Raw genomic sequence first — 17,896 nt, 5'->3', positions numbered from 1 at the left:
GCCCCTTTTTTCATGTGTGAGTCTTGGTTTTGTGCTCATTCGTCTTTATTTGAAAGTCCTGGTTAGTTTACCTTCCTGTGAATGTTAGACCGTTTACTGAAGCAGGTCTGCAGTGATGGTGGGTAGATGTGGAACGTGCAGTGAGATGGAGTGCACCACTTACCGGTCTTCTTTACTGTGAGGGTCCCCATTTCTGCCTCGGGGTTAACTTCCACCCAGGGATCTGTCCTGTCTCTCACCCAAGTGTTTATACTCATTGTTTTTCCCTGGGGAATGACACCTTTCTTGTTTGATGCCACTGTTCCCATCTGGGAGCAAATACCTCTCTGTTCTATATGATGTTTGACCCAAAGAGGTAAACGGGTAGGGACGGTTGACCTTCTTTGTAACTTCTGTGCTACCCTCTAACCAGTTATGCTGTAAATTCTGTAAATTGTTTCCGTTCTTCTTACTATCTTCTACCTCTGGACTTAGTTTACCCTGAAGGCTGCTCGGACCACTTGCAATAATACCCCTCTACTCCAAGCATATAGGATCGTGGTTTCCTCCTTTCCACTGATTCTATCAGCTTCTCATCTTTCAGTGATCCCTCGTAGTTTTAGTCCACTAAGGACATTTCTTGCTTTCTTTTGATTATGGATTTATTTAAAAAATGCCATTTGTTATTTGTGGCTCTTTGGGGAAGGCGAGGCTACCATCTTGATTTCATCAACAGCTATGTCATATTTATAGTGAAATTAATTTAATAAAAAGGAGAAAAAATTTAAAAATCTGGCAAAAAATAAAATATTGATGAGATGATTGAAGAAAATATGTTTTTTGTTTTGAAGAGTAGATGTCATCACAAATGAAGATTGCCAGTTCATAAAAATACATAAAAAATTAACGCTTCAGTGAACAGAATTTCAGACCAGGAACATATTTACAAGAAACTGGAAAGGCATATATTTGCAGTGTTTCTGGTTTTTCTTTTTCTGCTCTTTTGGGTTCTGAAGTCAGTGCCTACCTTATGTGACTTACCTCTATGGAGTCAACATTAGCCTCTGCCTGTGACAGGCTTACATTGGTTGCTGAGAGCGAAACAGGCCAAAGATGTTTGCCAGAGCTCTGAGAAAACATCTAAAAGGATTTTTGATTACAACTTTGGTTCAGGAATTTTCAATGTTATTCCCCTCAGTGTTATTCTAAATTGGTTTTATATTTTTCCATTATAAGATAATATATGTCATAGAATTTGGGGATAATATAAAAGAGATGATAACCCTCCACCCCGCTCCATAACCACTGTTAACACTTTGGTATGTTTCTTTACAGTATTTTTTTTTTATCATAGCTTTGAAACAAAATTAAAGTAATATGATATTGTTTTTCTTCCAGTCCAAAAGTAATGCCTACTCAATGAGAAAGCTTGGAAAATAAAGACCAGCACTAAGGAGAAAAAAACAAAATCACTCATAATAACCACCCAAAGATAACTACAATTAAAATTTGATGTATATCTTTCCTGTATTTTTAATGAATATATAAAACACTTTTTTCTTTATTAATATGGTGTCATACTCTAGTACTATTTTGTACCTTGCGCTTTTCACTTGCTATATATTGTGAATGTTTTTTCATGTTAGTAAATATTCTTGTATATACTTTTTAGTGTTGCATAGAATATTAACATATTTAAGTATGTTTATTTAGCATACTTACTTAACCATCTCCCTGTCTATCATTGGACAGTGAAAGTGTTTCTAATTTTTTACCATTGTAAATAATACCATAGTGAGTATTTCTGTCCCTATGTTTTTCCATGCATCTATGATTGTTTCTTTAGGAATAAATTCCTACAAGTGGAATAGCTGGGTCAAAGGGTATGTACATTTTAATGCTTTTGGTACATAAAAATGTCAAATTTTAAGCTAATCACCTGTTATATTCTGTCTTGTATTGCTATATAATTGTTTTATGTGTCTGTCTTGTCTCCCTAATTAGAATATAAGCTTCTTCAGGGCAAGGGAAGTTTCTTATACGTCTTACGTATCCTTTGACAGTGTATGGTTTACAGTGTTGGACTTACGAGTCATCAACAAATATTGTATTGGTGTAAAGCTGTGGTTTAACAGGCTGTTGGATCATAAACCTGTAAATTAAAAAGTATATGTGTTTTGGGGATACACATAGGTTTGTGAATGTTCTATTTTTCCAAGAAAGAATATTAAAAAAACAAAACCAACTGCCATTTCCTACCACCTTCATCTCATAAAATAAAGAATGTGTAACAACAGAAGTTTCTAATCTCTGGAAAAAGGACAGGCTTTTAAATGGAACATTTTGGCTTTTAAAAAAACTTGTTGCCTGGTCCATATTTCTCTCATTTTGTGTTGGGCTGGTAAATCGTCCCCTTAGCCTAGCAGTGGTCTATAGACCAACACGTGGGCACTACTGATTTAAAAGATAAACCCTTCTGCAAAATAAATAGTCCTTCCTCTTGTCCACGAGTCTGTCTTCTCCACAAGATTAAGTACACATATGTAGGTAATGCCATTTTTAATTACACAGAATTTATGTATCTGTCTGTACAAGTACTGCACTCAAGAAACCAAACCTTGCTGGTGAACATTAAACTCTATTTCCGTTTGCCAAAACCAAAAACTATATGCTTTCCTAAGGAATTTGAGACAGGGTAAATGTGATGTAGTGGAAAGAAGGCAGGTTTTAGAGTCAGACGGCCGGGGCTTGAATCCTGACCTTGGCACTGTCACTTATTTATGTCTTCCTCGAAGTTTTTTTATATCCCCAGTTATAGCAGTTACTTCACTGTAATGTAATTATTTGTTTAGACATCTGCCTTCCATGCGAGACATGAGCTCTTGAGGGTAGGAGTCATGGCTTTCTTTCACTGTCCTAGAGCCTAGTCTCGGGCTCAAGGCATAGCAGATGCTTAATGCAATGGCTGCTGAATCCATATAGGATTGTTGTCAAGATTAAATGAGGTAATATGTATGAAAGCTCTTTGTGAACTTAAAATTCTATACAAATTGTTCACTGTTTTTATTGCCAATAAGAGCTGTCTTTGGGGAGCTATCAAAACTTTGGGAAGAAACAAAATTAGCCCATTTAACAGTTCTATAATGCTTCACATTTTTCTTCTGTTTTATAAGAAACCAAGTTTTAATTGGGGTTAATGTGGAGCTAACTAGCTTCCTGGGAAGGCAGCTGAACCCCCCACCTTCCATCCCCAGGCCGATGAAGTGCCAAGATATTATTTCATATTTAAAGAATGGTGCGCCCATTGCTTTATCCTTTTAACCATATAACGTATAAAACGATATCAAACCTGGAAGAGAGCAGGTGCCTACATTATGCCAAATTTATTTTAATCACAGCTTTATTTTGACCTTCACTGACTTTTAAAAATGTCCTAGTTTCTAATCTGTTTGTAAAGGTCATGGTGGATTTTTGCCACAAGATGGCATTGGTGATTATTGAATGCATGTTATATTGACCCAGAATTCCAAAAAATGGTGCACACAGTTGTATGTATTATTTGGGGATGAGTTGAAAACCTTCATCATTGCTTATATATTGATTTAATTTTGTTTTGACTCCCAAAACAGGGTTAAATGCTACTTTACATCACTTCTTTCTGTATTCAAGTATTGTTTTGTTTCCTGTTTTTCTGTCTTTAGAACTACAGTAACTATGTATTATTTGCCATGTGTTGTATGTGTCTGACTTATTGCTGATAATTGTGGTAACAGGTAAGAAGAAAATACGATGGGACCCAGTTAGGAGGCGCTTCATTCAGTCCTGTCCCATCATAAGGATCCCTAACAGGTTTTTGAGAGGTGGGTGATAACTAGAAAGAGATCTGTGCTTCCTATGGGTTAAAGGGAACTTTGAATGAATTTTCTAAACTCAAAACTCTGGTTTTTAAAAGTTGTCTAAACAGCTAAAATTGGAGTAAGAAAAGTCTAGAACTTAATTTTAAGTCTGTGTTTCATACTGACCACTGTTGGAATTGTAATTTTAAGTTTTAGGGAGTTAAATCACTTAATGTGCATTAGGTGGTAGAAATAAATCATCTCACTGATACCACTATTATTCCACTATAGTCATATTAAAAAGAACTTTGAAAAATTTATAAAATGTGGGTGTAGGAAAGAATTTTCTAATTATGATTCTAAGGAAGAATAAAGATTAATTTATGTGACTGTATAAAATTGAAAACCTCTGTTAAAAAAACAAAAAAAATATATAAGGGAGAATTATTTATAATGTGGTTAATATCATGAATATATAAAGAGCTGTTATAAATCAATAGTTTAAAAGCAAATACCCACTAGAAAAACAGTAAAAGAACATGAGTAGGTAAAATAACATTTTATCAATTCATAAAAAAGAAAGTTCAATAAATATGAACAAATATTTATTTTCACTATTTTGTAAACATAATGATTAAAATAATAAGACATTTTTACCGATTAGATTTGCAAAGAATAAAAATAATACCCAGTGTTGGCAAGGTTATGGGGAAATGAAGCTCACATATTGAAGGACATGTAAATTTAGCACAGCTTTTTTGAATTCAATTTGGCAATACGTATCAAAAGCCTTAAAAATGTTCACATCCTTTGACCTTGTAATTCTTACTTTTAGAAATGTTGCATTCGTTCTTTTTCATTTTTTCCACAAGAGTGTAATCCATACTGAAAAAAGAAAATTTCACAAGAGGGTTGAAAATTCTGGTTCACACTATTTCTAGATATAACAAATTGTCAGACAGACATGCTTAATGTTGTCATTCAGACTTTATTAATTTATTAATAAGCCAGTGTCTCATTTTGACTGAAGAGATTATTTAAAAAAAAAAAAAAAAAAAAAAAACTAGGAAAAAATCTTGCGACTACTATATATGTTTCTATATCTATCTAGTACCTAACCTATTTTTAGCAGCCAAGCTCCAGAGCATGAAAAGAATAAAATCTAGCTTAGGGTCCTGTGCTACCTTTTAACATTAATAAACAATTATTGATACAAATTCAGAGGTAATTTTAGTTTTATGTGACTGAAAAGCTATTGTGCACACATGGCCAACAGGCACATTTAATTCTATAACCTCTTTTTCTTTTTTCTGTTTATAAATTAGAATGTAATTTCTTTACGATGAGAAAGTTAATGGGCTGACTAAATTTAAGTATAATTAAGAAATTATTTAATTAGGATATATAATTCAATACAATACCAGTTTTGTACAAATATAAACAAAAAACAGGAAATGGTGAAATAATGTTATATCTGGATGGTGGGATTTTATTTTCTTTCGTATATTCTCTTTTTCAATTTTTTTAATCATGAAAAAAAGAGATTAGCACAGGTAAGTTCTAATACTGTTAGTTAATTTGTAAGTCCTAAATTGCCTCAAACACTGGCTGAAGATGTTTCTCACAGTGCTGAGAAGAGTGAGGCGGCAGTGAACAAATGCAGCACTAGCAATGTCAAGGTCACTAGCAACCACCTCTCAATCAGTGGCCTTGTCTTAGTTCTCACCTTTGACCTGTTTTGTAGTGTTTGATGCTGTTGACCACCTGCATCTTCTTAAATTTTTCTCTTCTTTTGGGTTACTTTACTGTCCAATCCTAGATGTTTTCTTCCTACTTCTTTGATTGTTCATTCTGTTTTCTTCACTAGCTTCTTTCTTCTACCCACTAAATGTGGGTATAGCTTCAACGTTCTGTCCTCTCCATTATCTCCTTTGGTTATCTCATCAGCTTTCACAGACTTAACTATCTTCGTTCGTTCGTTCGTTCATTCTTTCATTCTTTCAGTATTTCTTGCTTGCCTCCTAAGTAATAGGCACTGTTGCTAGCTCAGTGATCTAGATACTAGAGATCCAGGTAAAGAAGCAACAACAGAATAATTTGAGTGTAATTCTTTGTGATAAGTGTCCTGATGAGGTAGTATGGTATGGGAGCATATAGAAGAGGTACCTGGCTCAGCTCGTGGGGAGGACAGCGAGAGAGGAATGGCCATCAGGATGACTTTTCAGAAGAGATGTGCTTTTAAAGGCTGAGTGGGTATTAACAAGGGAGGGTTAAAACATCTCAAACCACGGGGACCAACGCACTCAAGTAAAGGCAATTAGGCAAAACAGCATGGTCTTTCAGAGAACTATAGCAAGTTCAGCTTAGTGGGAAAGAGTGTGGAGAGAAGAAGCTGGAGAGGGCCCGGATCAAGTGGGGTGCCACCCAAGGAGAGTTTGCAGGATCTGTTTTTTTTTTTTAAATTAGTGAAGAGATTTAATTGAAAGGCCAGATACGAGTTTATGACAGTTATCAAGTTGAGAAATGATGGAAGCTGCAACTAAGGCAGCTGTAGTAGGAATAGAGAGCAGGGAATTGATTTGAAATATAAGGAAGTACCATTAGATGAGACTCGATGACTAATTGAAGAGGAGGAGGGAAAAGTCAAGAAAGCTTCCAGCTTTCTGTGTGGAATTGTGCGCGTCACCAGGTGGTACCCGATGGGTGGAGGAGCAGACTGAAGGGAAAGAGGGCAAATGCAGTTTAATCTCCCCAAACCAATAATTGTGTATTCTCGATCAATCAGGCTAAGAGTTATTTTCAGGGAAACACCCTTGGAAGGCCCGTCTCTGTTCTGATGGCACCCTCTGTGCACCTGCCTGTGTCATAGCACTTATCACACTGAATTATAGTCGTTTGTTTCCTTGATTGTGCCTGCCATAGACTGTAAGCTCTGTAAGGGCAGGGACAGTGTGACAGTGCCTTTTATTACTTTATCTCCAGTTTGTAGCGCAGTGCATGTAGTAGGTATATCGTATGTATTTGAGTTGAACTGAATTATAATATTTATAAGGCCACTGTCAGGAATGGGATGGAGCTAAAATTTTAGTACGTTCTCAGCTTCTCTCTGGTGGTGGTGACAGCAAACTAATGAGTTGCTGAGAACATGAAAATGCTGTTGTTTAGTGTTTCTTTAGATTAAAAAAACCCCACAAAAAACAGAAAACTCATCCATGCTTCAGAAATTCCCACTTCAAGCCTCTCATTTTAGGACTCCTACACAGTACCTCTGTTGATGCTGATTGAGCACAGTTGCATAGGGCTTGTTTTCCGCCACTAGATTTGTTTGCTAGATTCTGCATCTTCTCTAAAAGACATTTCTACCAATTAAAATTGTGTGGTGTGAAAACAATACTGGTGTAGTGAAAACAATACTGGTGTAGCGAAAACAGTTTCCATTACAAAATGATGGCCCTAACACATACACTTTCCCATACTTCTCAGATATCACTGAAAATGACAAAATAGACATACGAAAAAAAGACTAAATCATAACTGTATTGAAATGGAAAAGGGAGGCTTTGAAACCAAATTACCTAGGTCTGAATCCAGGCTCTGCCGTTTACCAGCTGTGTGACTTTGGGCAAATTCCTTATTCTTTTTTTGGCCTCAATTTCCTCATCTGTAAAAATAGGATGATGATAATAGTACCTTCCTCTTAGGGTTGTCGTGAGGATCAAGAGAGAGAAAAGCAAAGCTCTTAGGAGAGTTTTTATATTTAGTCCATGTTTTACATTTAGCCAATTAATGCTAGCTGCCATTGTTCTTATTATTGCTATTATACCAGAAAATTGGAGGAATTTCAGGGTAATAGAAAGCAGTTGGGATTATAATAATGGAGAAACCAGAACAGAATAAAAATGCCACCCCAAATAGGTGTGCCTGCTGCATGCTGTAAGTCAAGAGGATTTCTTAGTGGGGCCCCTTTTCTGAAGCTCTAAGCCTAGAGTCAGCAAGTACAGGAGGAGGGAGCAGGTTGAGGGAAGATGGGACATCAGGGCAAATCATTAAGGGTCTGTCTCCCAAAGCGGTTATTTCCCTCCTCCTCCTCTCCTGTCATGTAAGGAGCTCTGGCCACGCCTTGCTTCCCAGGATAGAGCTATGAGAACAGCTCTTTGAGCAAAGTAGGTGGTTTGCTTTGGGGGGGTTGAGCAAGTGGCGCTCTCATGGCCTGGGATTGGCAAGTGCGTGCGAGCACAAAGCAGAGCTTTAGGTAGTGGACGTCCCCAGTGGAGTGGGTGAGATGTGGGGAAGGAAAGGGCGCTCCACCAAAGCTTGATGTGCAGTGAAGGGCCATTCCCACAAGATGCAGCCTTTCTTACTTTGACGATCATAAGGCAAAACTGTGTTTTCTCCACTTCTAAAGAGAAACCTACAGAGACCCACAGTCAGACAGATCTCCCACTTGGAGGTTTGGAGACAGAGTAACACAATTGTTGAGGAAATCTGTATCTCTTACAATTACTAATCAGTGTAGTCCTGCATTTATTGATATGTATAGGTGATCAAGGCCCACTAGACATTTGAGGGAAAGTAGACTTGAAAGAAGATGACTAAGCTGAACAAATAAAACAACTGACCGTGGTAGAAACAGATAATGAGAGGTAGACCATGGTAGAAACAGATAATGGAACTTCCTAAAGTTCCATTCTGATCATAGGAGGCTTCCTTAACGTCAAGAGTGAATTGCAGGGTGGCTGGTTAGCTCAGTTGATTAGAGCACAGTGCTCTTAATAAGGTTGCCGGTTCGATCCCCGCATGGGCCACTGTGAGCTGCGCCCTCCACAACTCAGTTGAAACTTCTACTTGACTTGGAGTTGATGGGTCCTGGATAAACCCACTTAAAATAAATAAAAGTTAAAAAAAATGAATTGGATTCATAAATAAAAAAACCAACTGCTGTGGAGAAAAAGGAATGATAAAGAATTAGTTCTATATTAAAGACTTGATTACTGAAATAAAAATGCAGTTGGAGGCTTAAATAATAGGCTGAAGATCAATTTTTATGAAAATAAATATACAAACCATAAAGCAAGAAGACCAAAGAAGAAAGTACGTAAGGAAAATTCTACTTTGACAATCCATCTAAGTGATCCAGTATCCATTTTACAGAGTTATGGAAGGAGAGACAATGGAAGGGAGAAAATAAAGAATATTTCCCTACACTGAAGAAAAACTTTCAGTTTCAAGTATGACGAACTCACTAAGGAACAAGCTAGGAAAATGAAAAAAACGAAAGCATCTATTTACATGTTACTGAACTTCCGATCCCAGAAATTAAAAAAAACAACAGGTTACTCAGGACTAAGAATCAGAATCAGAGTGGTATGGGATTTTTCCTCTGCAACCTGGTTTGCCTTCATGTTCTGAGGGAAAATTATTTTGAAGACAGAACTGTACCCAGCTTCACTAATGTTTAAATGTTTACATGGGGATCAAAGTAAATAAGAACTCTGAAATTTTATGACACATCTTTTTTTGAGAAAATTACTTGAAGAAGTACTCCCAGTAAGATGAAAAACAAATCTAAGAAAGGAAGATTTGGTATAAGAAGCAATGTTGTACAAAGAAACCAGTAAAACTTGAGTTTCATCTAAAGGGACTGTGAATAAAGGAACTTAATATAATTGTTAAGAAAAGATTTCTAAATATATAGAAGAACATAAATACATATATATGTATATGTAACATTCTGTAATATTTCAGATTTAAATTGGGTAGGGAGAAAGTAAAACTGCTAAATTTATAGCTGTGCTTATTAAAATTCAAATAAATTGGAAATACATTGGGTGAAAAGTGAATGTATCACAAGCATGTATACAAATTTGTACAAATCAGTAAGAAAAAAACATCTCAATGGAAGAATGTACAAAAGGCTTGAGCAGACACTACCCAAAAGGAATAATCTAATTGGCTGATAAAAGAGGTTAAATAAAAAAAGTAAGGGTCCCACTTCCCATCTACACTCCTCACCTCATACCCTTTTCGGAGGTAACCACCATTAATAGCCAAGTTTCTTTCCAGATGTGGTTTATTCTTAAAAATGTTAAAAAAAAAAGTTTATGGGTTTTTAAAAAAATATTAGAGTTAGTAGGATGTAGACCTTCCTAGAAAAAAAGGAAAGAAAAAAGCTTATTTCAGTAAAATCAGAAGAGTGGATAAATGAAACACTAAGAGTGATAAATTAAAAAATATATAAAGTGACAAAGATAAATCTAAATAAAAAAGAAATCAAGATCAAATTGGGTTTATATGTGGAATGTATTTAGTTCATTTACTTAATAGGTTAAGGAAAGTGTGATTTTCCTGATATCAAAAAAAGCATTTAATAGTTTGATACTCAATGTGTTCATTTGTTAAAATGCATCCAACTTTACTCTTATACATGCACTTTTCTATATGTTACCTTTCAATATTTTTATAAAATCACACTCTTCTCCTAAGGAAAAAATTTGTAGGCATTCAGGAACAAAAATTTTATTTTATTGATAGATTATCTGCAAGAAACCAACAGTATATATATATATATATATATATATATATATATATATATATATATATATATATATGGAGCATTACCAGTATCCTCATTAAAGTGAAAAACAAGACAAAAACGCCTGTTATCATCTCTTTATTCAACTTGTTTTGGAGGTTTCAGCCAATACAGTAGAAGATCAGAGGGGAAAAAGTACTGGAAAGACAGAGTTGAAACTTGTCATTAATATTAGATGATATTATTGTCTACTCTAAAATTCAGGATAACTAATGGTAACTAACACTAGAGTTCAGAAAATTGGCTGCATAAAATTTAAACTTGCAGAGCTAAAATACTTTTCTATATATTAACAATAACCAATTAGAAAAGAAAGCAAAAGATATCTATCTATTCACAATTGTATGGAAAATTCCAAAGTACTTAGAAATAAAAAAAGAAGAAAACAATGAAATTATACTGATGGATATTTAAAAAGAGGAAGATAAATGGCTAGAGATTTTGTTCCTTCATGAGTTATCCCAAATAAAACTCCCAAGGGACTTTTTTGAAATTTAATTTTTATTATGATTTAATTTCAGACTTACAGAGAAGTTATAAGAATGGTAACAAACGCTTCATCCACAGTCCCCAAATGTTAACATTTGATCACGTTTGCTTTATCCTGTTCCCTCTCCCCTTCCCTCCTTTCTATACATAGTACATGTGTACATATACATATTCATGTACATATTGTTTTTCTGTTTGAACCATTTGAGAGTAAGCTGCAGGCATGATGGCTCCGTACCCCTAAATAGTTTAGTGTCTGTTCCTGAAAACAAGATATCCTCTTATGTAATTACAGAACTAGCACCCAAATCAGGAATTAACACTATTAACACTATAAACAATGGCTAAAGTTAACACTGGTATCTGAGTCACAGACCTTATTTCAGATTTTGCCAGTTATTCCAATACGCTTAATAGTAAAAGATAATCCGTATCATGCATTGCATTCAGTTCTCATGTGTCTTTAGCCTTGACATTGATGTTTTCTGAACAGTACAGACTAGTTATATTGTAGAATGTCCCTTAATTGGGTTTGACTCATGTTTTCTCATGATGACATTGAGCTTAAGCATTTTTGGTAGGGATGCTGCTGAAGTAATAATATTGTGTTCATCTCATTGCACATGATGTGGGTTTGTCCCATTACTGGTGACGTTAACTTTGATCACCTGGATAAAGTGGTACCTGCCCAAGGAACATTTTATAGCTTTTAACAAACTGATTCTAAAATTCATTGCAAGAGTAAATGGAGCAAAATAAGTTTTTGGAAAAGAATAACACAAAGGGGATTTTGTCCTACGAGGTGTTGATAGATACTTCAAAGCCATCATAATTAAAACAGTGTGGCAATGGGATAGGAATCAGTAATTAGACAGTGGAGCTAAACAGAGCCCAGGAGCCCATGACGATAAGGTAACTAGGTAGAGGATGGCAGCTACCTCAAGTATGCTTTGCTCAGCACTTGGAGACAACTCAGTCTGTCAAGACAAGTTAATTTTATGGCTGCTGTCTTAGACAATACGATTGCTCTGTCCTGAGAAGTCAGATCTTTACATGTGCACCTCATACAGGGTATGGAATGAGTCCCTGCGGTGGGAGACACATGACTAAGAAGGAATATTGCGTGCTGGTGTGAATGGATTGCTTTTGCCTGAGCAGCTTGGACTGGGGGAGTAGTAGTAAGGTCTGCCCGCCGGCTCCATCTTCCCTGGCTTTCCTGTCTGGGTACCTAGGTGGACAACAGAAGATCTGTCTTCTCAGGTAGAGGTAACAGTGGGCTTTATACTTGGAAATAAGTGAACAGTTGAAATTAAACTAAACTTATCCTGAATTCAGGCTATTCGATATAACTAGTTAATACTCTTAGCAATAAAGGTTTTACTTTTTTTTAAATGGCCTCACCACAAATTTTTGATAGCACAATCTAGAGGTGGCTGCATCTTGTCACTGATAGACTTATTAAGCAAAAATGTTGTGTGCTTTATTTGCCAGCTTTTGCATTTCAAATTCCATGATGTTGCTTTATATTGATTGTGTGCATTCCCAAAGAGCAATAGATTTTGTGTAAAAGGTGATTAGCCTTGGATACTGGGATTTTCCTAATTCTACTCTAGAACATGTCAATTTAGTATGTGATAAAGCTGGCATTTCAATTCAGTGTAGAAGGGATGACTTTCTATAAGTTATTTGGGACAATAACCTATCCATTTTGGGGGGATAATTAGAGCCCTATCTCATACAATACACAAAAATAAATTCTGGATGTATTACTAGAAATAAATAAGAATATTTTCATAATTTTATAATGATGCTGAGATAGATGTAAAGCAAAGAACCTTATTTTTACTGTCCAGGAGCCTTAAAAAAAGATTGAGAGATTCAATTACACCAAAACGTCCATATGTTAAAAGATACCATAAACAAAATTAAAAGACAAGTAGCAGGCTGGAAGAAAGAAATACAATAAATAATTTTCTACAAATATGTGAGAAGACAACTCAATAAATAGAAAAGTGGGCAAGGAATATGATCAGGCCGTTCTCCAAAGAAGAAATACAAATGGGCCAATAACCATGTGAACTAGTGAAAATCAGAGGAGTGCAAATGAACCCGACACCAACTTCCACCCAGTAGATTGGTGCCAATTAAGGTTGAAGAAGGAAGAAGAAATAGGCACTTGCATTCACCATTGCTAGGGGTATAAATTGTTCTGGTCTTTTTGGAGAGCAATGTGACTATGACAATATTGCGTCTATAACAATTTTAAGTGTATGTTCCTTTGACCCAGAAATTCTATTTCCAGAAATACTCAGACACTTGCATATGAATCTATGTAAAGGAAGCTCTGTTACAATATTATTTTTTAATAGTGAAAACATTTGGCAGCAGCCTAATCACTATATCTCAGACAGCTAGCTTCTTTTTTCGTTTGGGCGAGAAATTAAAGCCCATTTCCCTGGTCACCGTAAGCTCTTGCTTACTCCCTGGGGTAAAGAGCAAATGTTTGTGACATGGTGAGCACATGGATGAGAAGGTGGCCCAGGCATCACAGGGACACTCCCTTAGCTGCCCGTTCCTTCTGGATACTAGTAACGGTTCACCTGGGTCAGTTTTAATTTTTGACTTCTACATTTTATAATGGGAGTTCTTGAAGCAAGTAACCTTATTCTATGGGTGATTTTATTAGGAGCCAGTAATTTTTAGGAAAGTGAGATTTGCACATGGAGAATTTGGGGGAGGATTCCGAGAACTACTTAAATAATCTAAAACCCAATTTCATTTTGGTCAAGGTTGATGAGCCTATATCCCACATAAAGGAAATTAATTCTTGGTCTCCAAGGCATTTATCCTGACAAATTCCCATGATTTATTCATGATAAAATTTGGCTTTCTAATATGTTAGTCACTCTAGGGCTATAGACATGTACCAAGAAATCTCTAGGTAGTGACTAAAGAGAATGAAGAGTTACCTCTTTACTCCCAACTGTAAGACTTCTTGACAGGATGTTTAATATTTATCAAACATTGATCAGATGCCCTTTACCCAGCAGTTTAATTTGCATAGATAATGAAGTTATTTACGGAAGCCAGCAACTGAGCTAGACCACCGCTATTCAATACAAATATGTGATCCGCAAATTTAAAATTCTCTGTAGCTATATTAAAAAAGTAAAAGACAGGTGACATTAATTTCGATAATATTTTTATTTAACCCACGATGTCAAAAATATCGTTTTAAAATTTAATACAAAAATTAATAATTTCACATTCATTTTTGCGTATACGTCTTTGAAATCCAGTGGGTATTTTACACTTGCAGCCTATCTCAGTTTGGACCAGACTCATCTCAGGTCATGTGTGGCTAGTGGCTGCTGCCTTGGCCAGAGCAGGACTGGACTTGAAGCTCCAGAGGATGGAAATAGTAACGGTCTTATCATCAGATCCCCAGCACCTATCACACTACCTGGTACATAGCAGATGTCCAGTAAAAGTTTTGGCTTAATAAACGAATAGGTAAATATAAAACCATCTTTTCACGGACTCCCCAGCCTTTAATCCATGTGAGTTATATTGGTCACAAAAGTAGTTGTCAGTAAACATAATGGAATGTCTTCTCTGCTGTACAGCCATTTAGAGAAAACCCTAGAACATACTGTATGTTTGTCTTCTCATATTTTCCCAAAAGCAGTTTTACAAATTACCTGTTGGCTCCAGGTAATAAAGTAAATGGCATTCTAGAGCTTCTTAGAGTTCCTATCTGTTGACCCTGCCAACTCTGGTATGATTTTTTTTCTTTAAATTTGTTTTGCTAATTCTTAGAAGTGTTTGCACGTTCTGAGAAGACTGTTGCACAATCCAAGCCCTCCCCCCAAATCATGTCTCTCTTATGCACAATAATAGCAAAGTCCACTGAGAGTTTATAGTGTTGACTTTGACTTTAAGTTAAAATTAACAAAACTTCTAGTATCTGTCATATATCTCCAACTGTTTTAGGGGTTGTGGGTGATACGGGATAATTGTTATGTACAGTCTTTGCCCGTGAGAAGTTTATAAGCTATTTGGAAAAGAATAATAAATGTTAACGAAATGAGTAGAGAAAAATGAAGTTTGTAAATTCAGTGTTTCTGTGTGCCTCAGGCTTGGTGGTAGAAAAGGTGACTAAGAATACATTCCTCGTCCCTCAAATAGCTCACAGCCACCCGGAAAGATACATATATAAACCAATAAACATTTTAACGTAATAGCAAGTCTAGTAAGTCTGAAGCACAGGATAACATCCCCTTATCCCGATGAAGAAGCTGAGCGTCAGGGAGGGCAGTGACTTGCTCAAGGTGGTAACAGTTAGAAGGAACCTGGATTCAAATCTAGATTAATTTGTAGGAGCCCCGTGCTCTTTCTTCCACACCACACTTTCTGTTTCGAGATTCCTAGAAATTGAGTTCTTCACTTGAGGTAAATCACAGCTCCTGAGTAAATTTTCTAACTGATTATAGTTTGCCTAATATATTTATTCATGTATTTACATAGTGATGGTGTAGTATAATAATCTTATTAATGGTACATGTATAGCCTAATATTTGAGTAGTAAGGGGCTAAACTCTTAAGGGCCATCGGGTTTTATTGTTGAGAAAGAGCTGTATGGGCCAGACTCGGAGGCATTTCCACCACGAGGCATTGAAGGGTAGGTAGAGCAGGCCAAAGGTCAAGGGGAAAGACTGGGCTTCCCAAGCAGAGAGACAAACAGGCAGGAGTGTGAGAGGTCAGGACTAGGCTGTGTGGTGAAAGGTTCTCCGCTGCTGGTCGTGGACCTCATTTCATACTTGAGCAGGAAGGAACCATCAGAGGCTCTCACAGCTGACAGGTTGGACTTGAGTGATTCAATGACTCATGGTTTGTTTTTCAGTTTCTCTAGATCTGTGCAATTTCTTTTCAGGTCTTGTTTAAAAGCAAACCTAGGAAGTGGGATCATTATGATTTAAAACAAATAAATATTTCAGGCCTATGTTAGGTTGGTGATAAATGTTTATATAATAAATGTTTATTAGGTGTCTAGCATTGTCCTAAATATTGATTAATATTATACTAGTATCTACTCCTAATATATGAAAGTAGGTAAGTCTTTAGGGTAACAGACAACTATAGTCGCTTCTTACTCCATCCAATATATATTTAAGCATCTTTGTTTCTATAGCTATGTAAGGGTTTGCATAGGCTGGTATAAAAAATTGTAAGGGTAATAGAAATAATGTAAAGTTTGGGGGGTTTATTTTTACTCTAAAATAATCCCGAGATAATTTTTAGTGAACTAGTTGACAATAATTTAAACTTCAGAAAGCTTTCAAATATAAGTTGTAGAAATAGCTTTTCTTACTGTAAAGCTCTTAATAGGATGAAAGATGCTCTTTGAGATATAAATATATTTTTTGTTAACTGCCATAATGTCAGGAGTGGTATTTAAATTCTACATTTTGCTGTAACTCTTTGAAAGCCAGTTTTCTTTTTAAGTGTAGAATTATATATTATGGGGAAAAAATAGGTTTTATGTGTGTGTATTTTTATTTATACATGACCCATTCACATTTGTGATTATATTTATGTAGTTTTCTAATATTTTCAGTTTAATTTAGTTGACCTGTGTTTTTTTCTCTTCTAAAGAAATAAGAAAATTTGTCATTTTAGCTTTTAGAGTATTAAGCCCCTCTTCCTTCTAGTCTTGAAAATTCCCACTTATCAGCCATTTTCTTGAGCTTTAATGCTATTTTGCCTCCCTTGGGAAAAATATTTACAGTTACCAAAATCCGAAAGTAGTCCTATGAAATAGAACTGGAGACCAGCTCCTTAAAATCTTAAGTAGTGTGTGTGAATGTATAAAATAACCTAAGCAAATAAAAAGGACATCCATCTTATAAATCTTCCCTGATCCCCATTTAAAGTTAAAATGATTGTTATCAAATTCTGTTTGTGCTTTGACTCTGCTGGGCCATCTGTGGAAAACTGTCCCCTTCTCTCCTAGGCCACAGACCTCCACCAGCACGAAGTGGACATCGCTGTGTGGCAGATAATACCAATCTCTATGTGTTTGGAGGTTATAACCCAGATTATGATGAATCGGGAGGGCCCGATAATGAAGACTATCCTCTCTTCAGGGAGCTTTGGCGGTATCATTTTGCTACAGGAGTGTGGCACCAGATGGGCACAGATGGGTACATGCCCCGGGAATTGGCCTCTATGTCACGTGAGTGCAGGCAGTTCTGAACTTTGACTTTATGAAATGTTTGAGGCGTCTGGTTCAATGTCATGTGTGCTTTGTTAATAATTAATAGTAACACTGTAATACAATTAAACCCTGTTAATGGATAGACTTTTTACTTTGGTCCTAACATGGCGTGGTGATTCAGAATCACTTGGGAGTTGCCCAGTCCTGAGTTTGAATCCAGCTGCTGCCATTGACTTGCCAGATGATTTTTAGCTCAGGTTCCTTAGCTGCAAAGTGGGATTAATGGCATCACAGAGGGTTCAGCATCAAGTATCATATACATGCCAGGCAGAGTGGAGAAGAGCCATGGAGGAGGTTTATCAGGATGATGATAGCTGCTGAGCACGGTACCTCACACTTGGTGTCTGTGTCCTCCTCACAGCATCCATACCATGCAGGCACTGCAATTATTGCCTGGTGCAAGTGAGGGCCCTGAGGCTTTACAGAGACCCAGAGACCCTCCGGGTGTGGCTAAGCATGCGGGCTCTGGAACCAGACTGCCTGGGCTTGAATCCTAGCGTGGCAAGGTTCTTTTCAGGAAACCTTCGACAAGTGGTTTAAACCACTCACCACTTCCATTTCATTGTCTATAAAAATGCAGAGGATAATAAAAGTTCCTACCTCGTAGGGTTATGGTGGAGATTAATTTAGAGAGATTAAATAACTTTCCTGAGGTCACATGGGAATTTAAACCCAGCTCTCGATGGCTCCAGAGCCCATGTTGTTGACTCTTATACCATATCA

At 36.4% G+C, this 17,896-nt stretch overlaps 1 protein-coding gene across 5 annotated transcripts in view; it reads left to right on the top strand.

The window, feature by feature from the left end:
* The window catches only part of KLHDC10 (kelch domain containing 10), a 50,788-nt gene that overhangs the window by 19,777 nt on the left and 13,115 nt on the right, over positions 1 to 17,896 (top strand). For 2 of the 5 annotated variants that reach the window (XM_019751272.3, XM_019751286.3), the window contains exons 2-3: positions 3,753 to 3,839; positions 16,910 to 17,131. In XM_019751272.3, the coding sequence (XP_019606831.1) occupies positions 3,753 to 3,839; positions 16,910 to 17,131 (309 nt within the window). Of the gene's footprint in view, positions 1 to 3,752; positions 3,840 to 13,245; positions 15,787 to 16,909; positions 17,132 to 17,896 lie in introns of those variants that run through there. The other 3 variants (XM_019751277.3, XM_074315609.2, XM_088799920.1) reach the window with 2 other exon arrangements.

Source organism: Rhinolophus sinicus, chromosome 8 (assembly GCF_057876585.1).
Source record: "Rhinolophus sinicus isolate RSI-liver-muscle chromosome 8, RSI-T2T, whole genome shotgun sequence".
NCBI lineage: Eukaryota > Metazoa > Chordata > Mammalia > Chiroptera > Rhinolophidae > Rhinolophus > Rhinolophus sinicus.
Note: the sequence above shows the minus strand (reverse complement) of the source record. Positions and strands in the feature narration are given on the sequence as shown.